Here is a 16,773-nt window from a genome sequence, read left to right on the forward strand (position 1 = left end):
CAACCAGAAGCTGCTAAAATGGAGAAGGACATGAACTTGAGGAGTGTTAAAGCGTGCACAGGTGAACGTAAGGCCTCGGCAAAACTACAGGACAAGCTTTAGACACTAGTACACTGTTCACTTGGGGAAGGTAATCATCTCTTATTTAATAATAATTTAATGAGAAAAAAATAATAATCACAAAAAAATGTCCAAGTCAAATTTCACCCCAAAATCATAAGCAGCAAAAAATAAAAATAAATAAATTGTATAAATTATGATTTTTGAATGTATTTCTTCTGAGAATATCATGCCAATTAAGAATATTCTGCCTCTGTGTCTTCATTTCAATTATTCACAGTGGTGATTATCATTAGATTTTCACTCTATTACAGTAACCTACATTATATACTGATTTAAATTCTATTAAAGGCAGTACAACAGATGCTTAATAATAATAATGTAATTTAAATTAATTGTGGTTGATATTATTAATATGAAAATAATTGTACAATGAAAAAAACTTAAAGCAAAATTTGTTTGTGGTGAAATAACAGTTTAAATGTTAATTGTTTGTTTCATCTGACAGTTTTAGTTTTAATAATAATAATAATAAATAATTGTCATGATAACAAAAAATAAAGGGTAAAGAACCATAAAATTAGCTTAATTTTCTTAAAGCAAAATAATGTATTTGCTTTGATTTTGTGGTGAAATAAGACATTAAATGTTTGTTTTCTCTGACAGTTTGTTTACGGCTGAAACAAGCAGCATCTGTCCACCATTAGATACCAATTACAGATCATTTTCATTTTAACAAAATATCGCCCCAATATTTGTAACTAAGAGGCCAGTAAAGTTCCTGTTACACTTCACATGCCAGTTACAACGGCTTGAAATATGAACGAGACAAAACGACAGACTTTAGACTGAAGGCAATTTGCTGTGGAGTCAAAGTAACAGTACAGTTTAAATCACAGTGCAGAGTCATTGTTTTGATTGGCCGGCCGAAGCTCCACCTCTGAGCTCTTTCGATTGGCCGGCCGAAGCTCCGCCCCCGGGCTCTTTATACATGCGACTCAGATGCTTCACCAGAGCCTCCAGTTCGGGATTCCCTCCGAGCTCAGCGATCAAGCGATAGGCCTCGGCTTCCAGATCCAGCAGCGTGTGACGGGTGTAAGCGAACGAGCCCACCTTCTCCAGATAGTCCACGCAGTAGCGTTTGATATCCACGTTCTCCGTGCGCTGCCGGAGGATGTTCTGCACCTGCGTGCTCTCGGGACGCGACCAGATGGCGTGAATGGTGGGGAAGGAGAACTTGCCCTCCGTCAGGTCCTCGCAGAAGCTCTTGTTTTCGCTGTACTCTTTGGAGTTCAGGTTGGCGTAGTCGTCCCGGATCTGAAAGAAGAGCCCCAGGGTGTCCAAAAGCGGCTTCAGATCTGGTTTCCAGTGGGAGAAGAGCTGCATGAGGCCCACGGCGAGGCCGAAGAGGCCGCCGGTTTTCTGCAGCACCATGCCGCGGTACTCGGCCTCGCTGGGGCAGGTGTAGGTGTCCCTCCAGTGGATGTCCAGACCCTGGCCGCGGTGCAGCTCCAGCAGCTGACGGGTGAAGACGTGCACGGCCTCGGGGTGCTCTAGCGTCAGCACCTTCTCCAGGCCTAGGAAGTAGACGTAGTTGGCAGAGTTGATGACTGACGGCACGCCGTAGATGCTGTGGGCCACCGGGAAACCGCGCCGCAGCTTGGAGCTGTCTTCAATGTCGTCGATCAGCAGACTGGCGTTGTGCAGCATCTCCGTCACCTCGATAATCACCTGAGGATTCAAATACAAGATCATTATGAAAACCAGATCACCGATATTCAGTCTAAAGGTGCTTTATAGGTGGAAATGGAGTCCAAAATCACTCATGCACACGTGCATTTAGCAGATTCAAGCTGGACAATATATTGCACTGCATTTTATCATTGCATTGCATTATATTATCAAAAAATTGCATTGCACTTGTATTGTGAACAGACATAATTATATAAAATTGGATACATGTCCAACTTTATCCTCAAATACAGTACACTCGCGTAAAGTTTTTTTTTTTATATATATATATGACTCCATATCAAATCTCAACTGCCTGATTTTATTTTAACTTAATTCAATTAAAATGATCAATTTAAAATCTTAGAATATTACAGTCTTAATAAATATAGGCCAATTTAAAATCTAAAATAACTTTTTATATGCAACAGTAATCAAATCTTAATATGACCGTCCACTGCTTTAAAAAAAAAAAAAAAAGCAAAAATGTTATTTATTGAAAAAAAAATTGTACATGCTATTTTTGATGTTGCTCAGTTTTATATCAGCTCTAACAGAAAAGCATAATGGAATTAAGGGTATGTATTACTGAATGAGAGGGATCCATTGTCCTCTTTAAAAAAAGTAAATGCAAAAAGGAAAATGTTTTTGTTTAATGTATGGATTTAAGTCTTGCTAACAATATATGTCTTTTTTATGGAGTATGGTATTTATTATTAGCCTTTTAAAACCATAGTTATTAGCAGTCGTTGCTTGAATGCGTCAGACGATGTCTGGATTTATTTTTATACTGTTGTAACCTGCTTCCCAGTCTGTATTTACTTGATATGTCATGTATGTTTTGAGAATGGACATACGAATCCCCAATATTTGCATCAAAATGTATGTTTCTAACATATGAATAGTCACTGAAGTATTGTTTTGATTTTGTTTGGTAAATATTTGTGTTGTTTTTTGTATTGATTCTGTAAATGACTAAAAATTGACTATTTTTACATTTTTCCAAAAAAAACAAGAATATGCCTAATTTTGGGAAAGTATGTCTAGACCTACGATTCTAGATTGAGTCAGATGCAGTCATTGTTTTAAATGGTTGTAGAATATCATGCTCATATATGATACACTATACACAACAGTATGTCTAGCTTGTACTCATTTTCATTCTTTTATTTCAGTTTTTTTTTTTTTCCAGCAACACAAACACAAAAGCTGTCAGATGCAGGCTATTTGTCATTTTATAATGTAACTGACGTATAAATGGCCTTTAAACTTGAGTGAAAATTAATCTGTGATGGGTAAAAATACAATCCAAATGAAGCATCTTTCCACCAATTTTCTGTGAAGCTAACATTTTTTGATGCTTCTTCAGTTGAAAAAAAAGGACAACAGTATAAGATTCATTCTGTCGGCATTTATAAATGATTCCCATTAAAATGGTGGTACTATTATCCATCATAGCTTAATTTTTTAACGTTAAAGGGATAGTTCGTCAAAAAATGTAAATTCTGTAATGTTTTTCCAAACCTATATGACTTTCTTCTGCCAAAATGTATTCTTATTTTGTCCATATAATGAAAGTCTATGGTGTTTGATGTTGTTTGGACCCCAAAATATCTTAATTTTTGGATGACTATCTCTTTAAATATGCCGTCTCTTATATGGTCTGTTAGCTATTTGTTATCTGTCTGCATTTGAACACTCAAATCGACACTTGTAGAGCGAATGGTGAAAATGCTAACCGCTCATGTTTATTTGTTGTAATACCTCCATTTTTGTTTAACCTTGTAATTGTATCAAGGTCATTTTTTTTGCGTGTTTGGGAATGACAATATGCCATCCGATCCTGATTCATGAAATTAAAACTGGTGGGAACTTAAATGTTTTGAGCCAATCAGTTTGTACCTTTAACAAGATTGTCTCTTGCTTGATCATGTTTTTGTATGCAGTTAATAATGCAGATTACTTCTCTAACTGTCCTCTTAATTAATGGCATGACTTTCATTGATCAATTTACAGACAAAAAAGTGGAAGCATGAAATTGAGTTTCTACTGTCCGAGTAAATGTTACTTTAATAAATGTCACGTTCTTTTAATAAGATGTTAGCAGTGATTCTGCCGTCCTTTTATCGTTTTCCTGATTGTGCCTGTTGATGTTGAGGAACATTTCAGGAACATTGTGAAATTATATGAAACACTATAATAAGCTATAAAAGATCTGTTTTCACAATTTTGGCATATATTCCCTATATGATGCACTCCTCATTTCCTGTCCATGTTTCTGTTATCGTTCCTAAGTAGAATTTGAAGGTTTAACATCATGTTTTAGTTTTGTGTTTGCTGATTTCTAGTTTTGGTTCAGTAAGACTGAAGAGAAGGCGTTCTGTGGGTCTAATGCAATTCATGTCACCACTGTATTTTCTGTGTATGTCCGTCTCAAGAATATAGCATTTTATTAAATGTATATACTGTTTTCTGTGTTTTAGTGGTACCACATGAACTCTCAGGTTTTGAATTGAATTGTTGGGGTGTTTCTTGTCAGAAGTTAAGGTTTGCATTTTTGTGAACTTAGTTCCTTTTTATAAATGTGGTTGATGTACAATAATGTTTTATGAGAAACATACTTGTGGGTGTTTTTCTTACCGATTGCAGTGTAAATTGTAATAATGTGACAGACGTTCTATTCATGCTTCTTGCAGTAAATTCACTTTTCAGATTTTTATACAACAGATTGACCAGTTTTGCTTCCACCTGATGTCAACACCTTCATGGTTTGCCTTTGAATTCAGTGCTGGAATAAAGAGATACAAAAAAAAAAGAAAAAAAAGCGCAAATGTACAACAAGCCTTCATTTTGGAAGACAACAAGAGAGAAAATTTGTATACAATTTACATAATTTATTATTGTCATTGTGCTAATTCATTATATAATTAATTATTATGCATAATTATATGTATAATTTTATTTTAACAATTAAATTACATTTAATACTATTCAAATTACATTTAATCTATTAAAATTATATTTATTATACTTGTTATAATTGCCACTTGTGCTCATTTAAATGTATATTTTATAATATAAAATAATATAATGGATATTTTGATCATTAAAATTACATCAATACTATTCAAATTAAATTTGAATATAATTCACTTCTGCTAATTTATAACTTAATTTACAAGGTAAAATATTTTTTAAAATGTATATTTTAATTAAAATATTACATTAATACTATTAGAATTACATGTAATTAATTAAAATATTACAATAATATTATTAAACCGCCTAAATATACACACGCACAGGTCTGCAAATGGTATGACTGATATCAACATCTCAGTAGTGCAGATCATATTAAAGCTAAAAAATGTTACTAAAATAACAAGCATTCTGCTCAAAACATCAGGGATGTGGATGCGGTGAAGTCTATTCTGGAGCAAGTGTGCCTTTTATTTATTTATTTACTTTGTGTATTAATATCTTCCTGCTGTAGTGTGTGATGTGTAAAAGCTCACAGATATTAATACTAGAAAATGGCAGTCCGTCTCTGAAAAGATGGCTGTAAACAGAGGCAGAGAAATGCACAGATCTGTGTGAACCTGCAGAGGGCAGCAGCTGCTCGCACTGCACTAGATGCTGTTTACCATCAGGGTGTGTCTGAAATGCAGACTAACATCTGAGTATTTAGTGAAGCTCTGCGCAGACGCATCATGTCTCTAGATTTTCAAAGGTGTGACATACATAACTGCATCTTTGTTTATTAATAGCTTGATTATTGTAGGTAAAAGGTGCTTGACTAAAACTACAGAAACTTTCAGTTTTGTCACACACAAATATTATACTCTTAGGCCTACAGAGAATATAAGAGACACTAATAAAGAGATTGAAAATAATTATTTAAAATATACTTTATTTGAACTTTCATGAATGTAAGTTATTTCAAAAACTATTGTAATGTACCGTTAAAACAGTAAATTAATTCTATTACAATTATAAATCAATTTCGTAATTGAATACATTTTTTGACTATTTGAATATTAAAATAATATCATATCATAACATTAAACAGCCAGTGTAGGCCAATTTAAAAGTTACTGCAATTTATTATTATTTATATATTAATATTATTTAAATATTACATTAATACTATTAGAATTATATTTTAATCAATCAATTAAAATAATAAAATATTATATCATAACATCAAACTAAGTCAATGCAGGCCAATTTAAAAAGTTATTTTAATGCAATTAATTTTAATAAATAAAATACTACATTAATACTATTAGAATTACCTGAATCAATCAAATCAAATAATATTATCATAACGTTGAAGAAAGTCAGTGTAGGCCAATTAAGTTATTTTAATGCAATTAATTTTATAATAAAAAATATACTAATTTTAATAAACACTACATTAATACTATTAGACTTAGATTTTAATCAATGAAAAATAAAATATTGTATCATAACATTAAACAGTCAATGCAGGCCAATTTAAAAGTTCTTCTAATGCAATTAATTTTATAATAATTTAAAATGTATAAATTAATAATTAAAACTGTATGCCAATTTAAGTTATTTTAATGCAACCGTAATAAAATCTTAATATGACAGCCCACTAATGCTAAAAAACAATCATATAATTTTCTCTCAATAATACAGCACAAGTGAGAAATGCATAATATAAATGTCACAAATATACAATTGATATAATTATCACTTGTGCTGTATTCCCTAAAGAAGGCATAAATGTTTCTGAGGAGTGAATCTGGGTTGATGTTGTTCTGCAGCTCTGATAGGGAGCATATGGTGAGCAGAGGGGAGGCTGGCTAACACATTCACTCGTTAAAGTAATCAGCGCTTTAACACGACCTCAGCTGACCTCTGACCCACACACACTCACACAGACCGCAGCAGAAACACACCAGTCAATCACAGCTGCAGGTGAGCGTTTGAGCGCTCACTCATAGACAATACTGATGTGAGCCGTAAAAGTCAATAAATCCATGCAAATACATTTAGGCTTATGCATTTGAATTGCATTGCATTGCATATAAAATTCCCATGCATTTGGATTCCAGTTTTAACAAACTAATACACTTAATGTAATGCATATTTGTCAGTCATGCATAAATTAAACGGGTCAGATTTCTGTAATTGTACTAATAAACCGAATGCGTTTTAAATGCACAATAACCAGCTTTATATATATATTTTTATCAATAAATCCAGTTTTTCAATCTCATACATTAACTAATTGAATATTGCTAGTTCCATAGCTACGTATATTTTATCCATCTTTTTAACTGAATAAATGTAATTATTTTCCACTATGAACAGGTTTATGCTGATTCCAACTAAATTGCATTTATTGCAATCAAATAGATGCAAATCGTTAAGTTTAATTTGTATAACTGACAAATATGCATCAAATTAAGTTTATTTTAATATAATTGAGAATTTATATTTTTAATCCGTTTTTATTTTCATTGTTTATTTAAATTTTAGTAAGAATTTTTGTAATTTATTTTTTATGTCTACTTTGTTAATTTTTATTTTAGTTTATTTCATTACATCAAGTTAAAATAAATTAAAACTGGAAATGTAGCTAAAATAAGTTTATTTATTTATTATTATTTACATTTTATTTTGGTTTATTTTCAGTAAAAAAAAGTTTTGTTTTCAGTTTTATTTAAATATAATAACCCTGTATGTTAACTTTTTTTTTATTGATGGAAATCTTACAGCCATAAACCATATTCATAATTTTTAACTGACTAAATGTAATTTTCACAATGAACCATTTCACGCTGACTCCAAGCTCTCTCTCTCCCTCTAATTCAGTAAATGCATTTTGAAAATGATTATTTAAATACAAATAATTAATAATAAACTGGCATGACTTTTGAGTACAGAAATCTGGGCTGTGTTTCCAGAAACCTTCTTAACGCTATTCATTCTTAAGTTATACCTTCAGCTGTACCTTATCGTTAATTCGTGTTTCCCGAAACGTTCTTGGTTAAGTATGGACCAGTCTGGACCAGTCTTAGCTGTACCTTATCACTGTTCACAGTTCATTACATCTCAGTCTATACGAATATAATTCTGAAGTTGTAATACACTCAGTGTTCAAATTACACTCACTACTCAGTGTTTTCATGCAAAGAATAAAACTATCATTACACTGATGGTTGTTAGCTTTTTTAAATGATATTTTCCAAAGGTACATCAACTGGCAAAGCATTAGGCAGTAAAGGCTTAGGAGTCTGTTTAAAGTGAAAAGGACTGTGGTGAGGAGTTTGGTCAAACTATGGCAGCGATACAGCGAATGGTTGTGTAAATCAAAGACCGCGCCGTCCGCGGAGCCATTTAGTGTATGTGCACTAAAACTTTAGTCTCCTGGATACCATGTCAGAAGCTGCAATTCTATAATAATAATAATAAAAATGTAATATGATAATATAAATGAGCCTTTCAAAGGCCAGTGAAGGTGTACTGCCAGTTAGTGCATGATACACATGAAGTTGCGGGTTCGCGCACTCATTTCGAAGTTATATAAAATATCCAAGGTTGCAATTTGGATCTCTTTTTAAGATCCTATGAGTCCTGATAAATGCAATTTCAACTATTTCTGAAGTGCTTCTTGTTGGAAAGCACTCTTACCACAATGTTTTTCAGTTGGTGTAGGCCTATGTTTTTTTTTTCTTTTGTTAAAAGCTGTTAAATTATTAAGCTGTGTCTCATGTAGGTTTTTTCTTTGTATTTTATGTGGTGACCACTGGGAGGTGCTCTGGGCATATATTTTTCATTCTTGGTTTTCTTCTCTGACATGATGTATGTTGCAAAGCGAAAGTAAAAGTTTCAAGCAAGTTCGTTGCGTTCTAACAGGAAGCAACCTTAAGCAGCCTCCTAAGGTATAGTTCGGGGATCACGCCTAGAAAATATATACCTTTAGTTAAGATATACATTTAGAGTAGTGATGGCCGCTTTTGAAACACTGCTTCATGAAGCTTAGAAAACCTTTGCGAATCAATTGTTTCGAAACAGTGGTTCAGAGCGCGTATCAAACTGCCAAAGTCACCTGATTTCAGTAAACAAGGCTTCATTACGTCATAAATGTTTGCCACTGGGGGGGCGATGATCTCTGTAACCCCATGAATCATGCGAGTTCATTGAGATCGCCCCCCAGCGGTGAACCATTGAACCAGAGTCTGTGGTTTTTACCTGATCTCGGATCAGTTTCATCAATTTGTAGACATTTTTAACGAGACATTTGTGTACTTAAAAGTATGAGAAGTAGTAGTCACGTGATTTCAGTAAACGAGGCTTCGTTACGTCATAACTGTTTTGAAACATTTTCAATAGTTCGCCTGCGCTTCGAAACGGTGAATCATTTTGCGAAGCAATTAGTTCAATTGATTCGAAGCTTCGAAATGGTTCGTTTCTCCCATCACTACTTTAGAGTCTTCGTAGCACGCTAAGAGACAACGTTATCGGGAAACACACTCCTTATCTGTGTGACTGATAAATAATGCATCACATTAAGTTTATTAGTTCGCTAAAACTGTGTCCAATCAAAATGCATGGGAGTTTTAATGCAATTCTATATGCATAATCTTAAATTTATGCCTAAATATTTTTTTTCACTTGCTGTGAAACAGGCCTAAGAGTTGATTTTCTTCAGGTCTACAGGTCCAAAAGTGCATTTAGATGAAGTATTGTACTTTCAAGGGTTTAAAGTCTTGATCTTTACTTTCAAAAACAACAGAACTACAAAAACTCCTCATGGAAACACAGCAAAAGCTGCCTTACCGAAGCGACCAGCAGGAGGCGTCAGCACTGGCATCCGCTTCAAACATGGTGTGTGTGTGTGTGTAGGGAAAGAAAAACTACCAGCGGAAAGACAGACATGGAAGATTTCAGAGACTGAAGAACTGCTGAGAGTTTGACCTTAACAAGTGAGGATCAGACGCTCTCGCACTGAAGTTAAAGCACATTCACTGTAAACTATAGCTGTCATAGTAATGTGCTGGGAGTCCAGCCAGCGTTAGAGACCCTCACATTTATCCTGCAAACACGCTGCTTACAGTGAGATTCCTATAATCACACACACACACACACACACACACACACCTGGGATTCACCGTACATCAGTGTGACATCTGTGGTGAGAAGCGCTGATTCTGATGCGCCAAACAGTCTTGAAAAGCATTTTACAAACGGTAAGATAGAGATTACTACTGTATTTGTCTGCCTTCAATAAACATTACATCATCCTGCGACGACATCAACAGTGTTGCTGCTTGCTTTCAGATGTCTGGACTGTTTTCCAGATGAACGCAGATATTTGTAATGAAATAGGACTAATACACTGATTAAGAACAAGATTCTTTTGTAGTGTGCAAGCAAAATAAATGTAATTAAAATAATTAAAAAAAAAGTGTTTTAAATATAAAAAATAAGCAATAAAAAGCATATTCATCATTAAATCCAATGTGTTTCAGTATGAACAATTAAAGAATACATTTTTAAATTACTTAAATAGACTCAAATGCAAATAGTTAAACTATGCCATGATTTTTATATACACACTTAAATCTAAAACGAATATAAAAAAATAAAATTCAAAAAGTATATTTAGCATCAATAAATACAATGTTTCAGTCTCATACATTTTAACTAATTGAATATTGCTTGTTTTACAGCTAGCAATATTTCAACCATGTTTGTACGTTTTAACTGAATAAGTGTAACTTTTCACAATGTCCCAATTTATGCTTACTGTAAGCAATTAGATAAAAATGCATTTTGAAAATATGATGACTTAAATAAATAAGATAGATGCAACTAGTTAAACTATGCTATGACTTTATATAAATATTTAAATATAAATATTTTAAAATATAAATAAAATAAACAAATATATTGAAAGAATAAATTTAAAATTAATAAAATACAAAAATAAATAAAAATAAAAAGTAATAATTTTATGCAAAACAGTGTCATTTTTCCCTTTTTGGGGTTAAAAACAAAACAAAAAAACAACAACCTGGACATGTTTTTGTAAGATTCACCCATTTTTATTTAGTTATTCTGTCCTCTGACTGAAGTGCAGTGAATTCCTCGATCCAGCAGATAAATATTTCTGAACAAACTCATAAGCTCTTAAGATTCACCAGCATTCCCGAAACATCTCAGAAAAACAGGATTCCTGCACCTTTGAACCCTCTAGTCTAAACAAACACGAGAAACTGGGGCAATGCGTCCTCTAAAGAAATAATGCTCAGTAGTGCTGGGCGGTATAGACGGTTTCATCAAGCACACACGCCTGGCCCGAAGTTAACTTCCTGTGTTTGTTTATCAGTCTGGCGCCGGCTACAAACACAGTTAAAGTTAAGGTGATGAGTAGACTGAAGTTGGGCTCAGGTGGTTGAGCTGTGGGATGTGTTTCCCATACATTTATTTATTTGTGGCGCTCGCCACAATATCAAAACTGACCGATTTTCCAAAAGGCTTCGTTGAATAAACATGAGCACGTACTGCACGTTTAAAAATCAAAACGAGGCGCGGGTGTTTTTATATCACTGTATTTCTGAAGGAAGACTATCTTTAGAAAATTTTCGATGTCATTTTCATTTCATCTTCCATGTTATATTCCTGATAAAGCAGCGTTTGTGAGCCGTTACTGGGGAAACCTCTGTTTCTCCCACTTTAAAGAACCTCCTCTTTTTTGGATAAACCTTAGCTATGGTTCAGTTGGAGGATTTCGGCAGTGCTGTCCCGCGAACGCGAGGTCTGACTTTCCCGGAGAAATGTCACCTCTCTCGGCGTCTGTTCTGTGCAGTGAGCGGCAGAAAAATTTTGGTCATACCGCCCAGCACTAATGCTCAGCAAGAAACAGTCAATATTTGGTTTCAGTCAGAAACAGTGACACTATGCAATGCACTTCAGAATCCTGAGCGGATATCAAACACGTTCCTTATATTTTTAGATTCAGTGAAACGCGAGCTGAAGTGAACGGTGAATGAGAAGCGATCTGTTGGCAGGCGTCAGTGCAGTGTGACGTTGTGATACGGCGCATGTGCAGTCATGCTGACGGTTCAAGAAGAGTTTACAGGCAGATAAACCACGCCGGGAGAGATTCACGGAGACTGATCAGAAATGGGAGTAATCACTCGACTATCAAGCAGCCCTTGAATAGAATTGCAGATATTGAGAGGATACAGAAACAGCCACAGGTTCAGATCAGAACAATGACGTCACCACTGAACAACATGACTGCTGATCAGCACTGCTTCAACATAAAATCATCTGGTTATTATATAACTGAAAAGACTCTGAGGATTGATTATGAGAACAGTCTTCAGCAGTTTAAATAAATAGTTTGAAAAAATAAACACTAAAACTGTAAAACCCAAACATCGTTCCAAACACACATTTTGTTACTGACAACAATTTGGAGGCAGGAAAAAAAAAATCTGATTTAAATTAAATTGCGGATTTGCTGTGTTTGTTTGTGAACTGCACAATTTTGACAGACAATTTATTTTTAGTATGATTATCAATATTATTATTATTAGCATTAAATAAAAATATTACACCATATTATACAATGTATTACATTACAATAGTAGTTTAATTTAATTATTATGATGTATAGTATAAATGTACTGTAAATATTTGACAGTAAACTGTAAAATTGCAATACTAATTGTTATGCTTTAATCATTTTTAAATGAGTCTTCAGCTGATGTTCCTTAAAAGTTTAAATAAATTTGGGATAAAAAAAATATATAATTTCTGATAAAAAAATTGCAATTGCGATTTAAAATTAGTTTTCCCCTTTTTAAATAACTCTGTTTGCTGTGCTTGCTTCTGGGCTGTACAATTTTGATTAAAAATATGATTATTATTTAATAAAAATATTAAAGCAATATTTCTATTGTAATAATAATATTATTGTACTTTAAAATAAAACTAAAAGTACAGTAACTAAAACTGTAATACTGTAAAATTACTAATTTGAATAATTACTACATTTCTAACATTTGTTTTAATTTTTCTTCATTTTCAAAAGAGAGCTGCTCGTGTGTGTGTTTTTTTTTTTTTTAAATGCAGAGTATATATTTATTTACATATCAGACTTTTCATTTTTAATAATTAAAATTACCCACATTGTGGTTTAATTTTATTCTTATTAAAGGGGTCATATGATGCGATTTCAAGTTTTCCTTTCTCTTTGGAGTGTTACAAGCTGATTGTGCATAGATAAGATCCCTGAAGTTGCAAAGACTAAAGTCTCAAAACCAGTCTGAAATATTTGCATAATGCGCCCAAATGTTCACGCAAAGAAAGAAGCATCATATGACCCCTTTAATTGTTCAGTCCTAAAAACAACAGTTTTTCATACAACAAAAGTGGATTTATACTACAAAGATGTCAAAAAGCACACCCTAAGTAGTCCATCAGACATGCGCACTATATTTAAACTAATGAATCTGAAGGCAAACGATAGTTTTGTATAACTTGAAATAGAAGTACTGATAATTTACTGATAATCTTCTCCTTCCCTAAAGCTCTGAAATTGACAATAAAAGTCATGAATATGAAAATAGAGCACTGACGCCATTGCTTCTCATGTGTCTCGTCATCACATACATTGAGAGCTACAGAGGAGGAGATTAAATAAAGACTTGATGGCAAAATCTGTTCCTCACACAAAGCTATACAAGTCATATTGACTACTATGGTTCATTTTCAGATCTTAAAGAGATAGTTCACCCAAAAAAGAATTACCCCATGATTTACTCACGCTCAAGCCATCCTAGGTGAATATGACTTTCTTCTTTCAGACGAATCCAATCGGAGTTATATTAAAAAATGTCCTGGCTCTTCCAAGCTTTAGAATGGCAGTGAATGGGTGTTGAGATTCAATAGTTCAACAGGAGTCCAATAAACCGTGCCAATCCATCATAAAAAGTGTCCCACGCGGCTCCGGGTGGTTAATAAAGGCCTCCTGAAGAGAATCCCTGCATTATTGTAAGAAAAATATCCATATGTAAAACTTCATAAACCGAAATACTCAGACAATTTTCTTTACAAATCCTTGTTTTGTATTTCTACTTCATGACAGGTGTTTTGTTTTGCTCTCTCACATTCGTCATTTCTCACCGGAGTTAGCGGAAGATAGAGATTACGGTTTATAAAGTTTTAAATATATATGGATATTTTTCTTACACATAGTAAGAATAGTCTATTGGACTATTGGATCTCAACACCCATTCACTGCCATTATAAAGTTCTGAAGAGCCAAGACATTTTTTAATATAACTCCGATTGGATTCGTCTGAAAGAAGAAAGTCATATACACACCTAGGATGGCTTGGGGTAATTTTCATTTTTGGGTGAACTATCCCTTTAACATCCACAGATATTATGATCTGCTGGTGTATGAAAAAGCTGTGCACATTATTCAAGCAATCTGCAGAAAAAAAGCCCATTAGTGACTTCCAAGACAAGATGCGTCCCTTAATTGCTTAATTAACCAGTAAACAGCAAATGAATGCATAGTTATCATTCAATCATTAATCAAAACTATCAAATATGAGTGACAATTTGAGGCTAAATGTTTCAGACTTGCCTTTTGACCAGACATTTATTACTGCTTCCAAATCAAAAATGAAGACAAACGAATGATCCTCTGCTTCGTTAGAAACAAACCAAATGACTTCTGAAGGACGGTCTTGAAAAAGATTCCCGCCTGCGTTACTGCAAACACAATAGGCATAAAAAAATCCTGCATTATGAACATGAAGCTTGCTGGAATGATAAAAAATTCAAGCCCTGTAAAACAGGAAAACCAACCTGATATAAACAAGCCTAATAATGATTCAACCAGAGCTACTATGCCTCCGACCGCATTACACGCATCCAAAAGAGAAGTTTCTATTCACAAGATCAAATAAACGGGGAAACGGAGAAGACAAGCCCCGTAAAACAACGTTACTGGCACGAACGGCTGCCTTTCCCCTGTCTGAAGAGCTTTAATCAAATATTCAGGATAAAAAGAGAGCTGTCGAACAGCCGGATGAATGTGATCTGACGGACTTAGCAGATCACACAGAGCACTGACAGAGTAACAATATGAAGTCCAATGTAAACACTGCAGAAAAACCATTTCATTGACCAGTACCACCATAAGGGCCGTTCACACAGAACGTGTTTTTCCATTCAATTGCACTACTTTTCCATTATTTTTCTATATTTAATTTCTATATTATTGTTCAAAAACAAACAAGCAAACAAAATCGTTCATTAATCGTAATCGAGGTAAAATGTTCAATTAATCGAGACTTTGATTTTAGGTCATATCGTTCAGACCTAACTTTACCCAAAAATGAAAACCTGCTGAAAATGTGCTCACCCTCAGTCCATCCAAGATGTAGATGAGTTTGTTTCTTCATCAGATTTGTAGAAATGTAGCATTGCATCAGTGTCTCAGCAATGGATGCTCTGCAGTGAATGGGTGCCGTCAGAATGAGAGTCCAAACAGCTGATAAAAACATCACAATAATCCACAAGTAATCCACACCACTCCAGTCCATCAGTTAACATCTGGAGAAGACAAAAGCTGAAACTAATCCAGCATTAAGACGTTTTTAACTCCAAACCATTGCTTCCGGATAAAATACGAGTCCATAATCCATAATAACGCTTCCTCCAGTGAAAAAGTGCATCTCCTGTTGTCTCTCACATCAAAATCCAGCCACATATTTGTTCAGAGCTGTTTTGGCTTGTAAACGGTGCTTGATCTGTGCAGATTTCTCTCTTGATTCAGACTAGTGGTCAACCGATATATCGCCATGGCCGATATATCGGCCGATATTTGGCATTTTTTCAAATATCGGCATTGGCCGATAAATTTTTATGTTTTGCCGATGTGTTAGAGGCTTTTATTTTGATGGCACGGTGGACTTCTGTTTTGACGGTGCTGAGAACGTGTCGTCGTTCAGTTCTGTCTAATACGGATAGAAGTCGATCTAATAATCGATAGAGCGGTTAAACAAAGGAATGTATACAAAAAGTATTATAACTATTGCTTTAATATTATTAGTAACAGAAAGGCAAACATTATAATACAGACCCACTGTCATATTTGTGTCATTTTCATTGTGTGCTGTATGTAAAATGAGTGTTACCGTGGCTTTATTTGAAGAAAAAAAAAAAAGATTCCCAATGCACACAAACTTCCCAGATTACTGAGTGCCCTGTTGGTTACAGTGTTTACTTCCTTTTTAATTATATTTTTTATTAAATATTTATTTATTTGTGAAAATGCTTTGTCTTCTAAAGTATAAGTATGTTTATTTTACACAATTATTTTTAATCAATTTTCAAGTGATTTCAAATTTCTTAAATATAAATTAAAATAAAAAAAATTATATCGGCCACCCTGCTTTCCAATATATCGGCATCGGCTGTCAAAAAACCCATATCGGTCGACCACTAATTCAGACCAGACCACTTTTTCACTGGAGGAAGCGTTATGGATTATGGAATCGTATTTTAGTTAAAAACATATTAATGCTGGATTTGTTTCAGCTTGCATCTTCGATGGCCTGAGGGCGAGTCAGTTTTCAGCAAATTTTTATTTTTGGGAGAACTAGTCTTTAAAAACAAACCGATTATCCAATGAGAGAAAACTCACAATTACTTTTACAATCAACAGCAGAGAAATCGTAGTGCATGGAACCAAACCTGGAACTGATGCAACAAAAATCACTTAAAAGGTGACATATCATGAAAATCTGACTTTTCCAGGTTTTAAGTGCTATAATCAGGTCCCCGGTGCATCGAACTGTCTTTGTCTGCACAGACCAGCACAGAACACCATTTAGATCTAAAATTAACATGCAATTTATTTCCCAGCTGTTTACCTTCACAGACATAACAGACTGTTTTTGTAACTCATGTGTGTTT

The 16,773-nt window shown here is 34.0% G+C and overlaps 1 protein-coding gene across 2 annotated transcripts in view; it reads right to left on the reverse strand.

Moving 5' to 3' along the window:
• Window positions 1–649: 649 nt before the first annotated feature.
• Window positions 650–16,773, reverse strand: part of LOC107667013 (geranylgeranyl pyrophosphate synthase) — a 37,793-nt gene continuing 21,669 nt past the window's right edge. For both annotated transcript variants that reach the window (XM_016458598.1, XM_016458591.1), the window contains exon 4: window positions 650–1,791. In XM_016458598.1, coding sequence (XP_016314084.1) covers window positions 967–1,791 — 825 coding nt within the window. In that variant the 3' untranslated portion in view covers window positions 650–966. The remainder of the gene's footprint in view (window positions 1,792–16,773) is intronic.

The sequence above is a fragment of the Sinocyclocheilus anshuiensis genome, unplaced genomic scaffold (genome assembly GCF_001515605.1).
Source record: "Sinocyclocheilus anshuiensis isolate Anshui unplaced genomic scaffold, SAMN03320099.WGS_v1.1 scaffold665, whole genome shotgun sequence".
NCBI lineage: Eukaryota > Metazoa > Chordata > Actinopteri > Cypriniformes > Cyprinidae > Sinocyclocheilus > Sinocyclocheilus anshuiensis.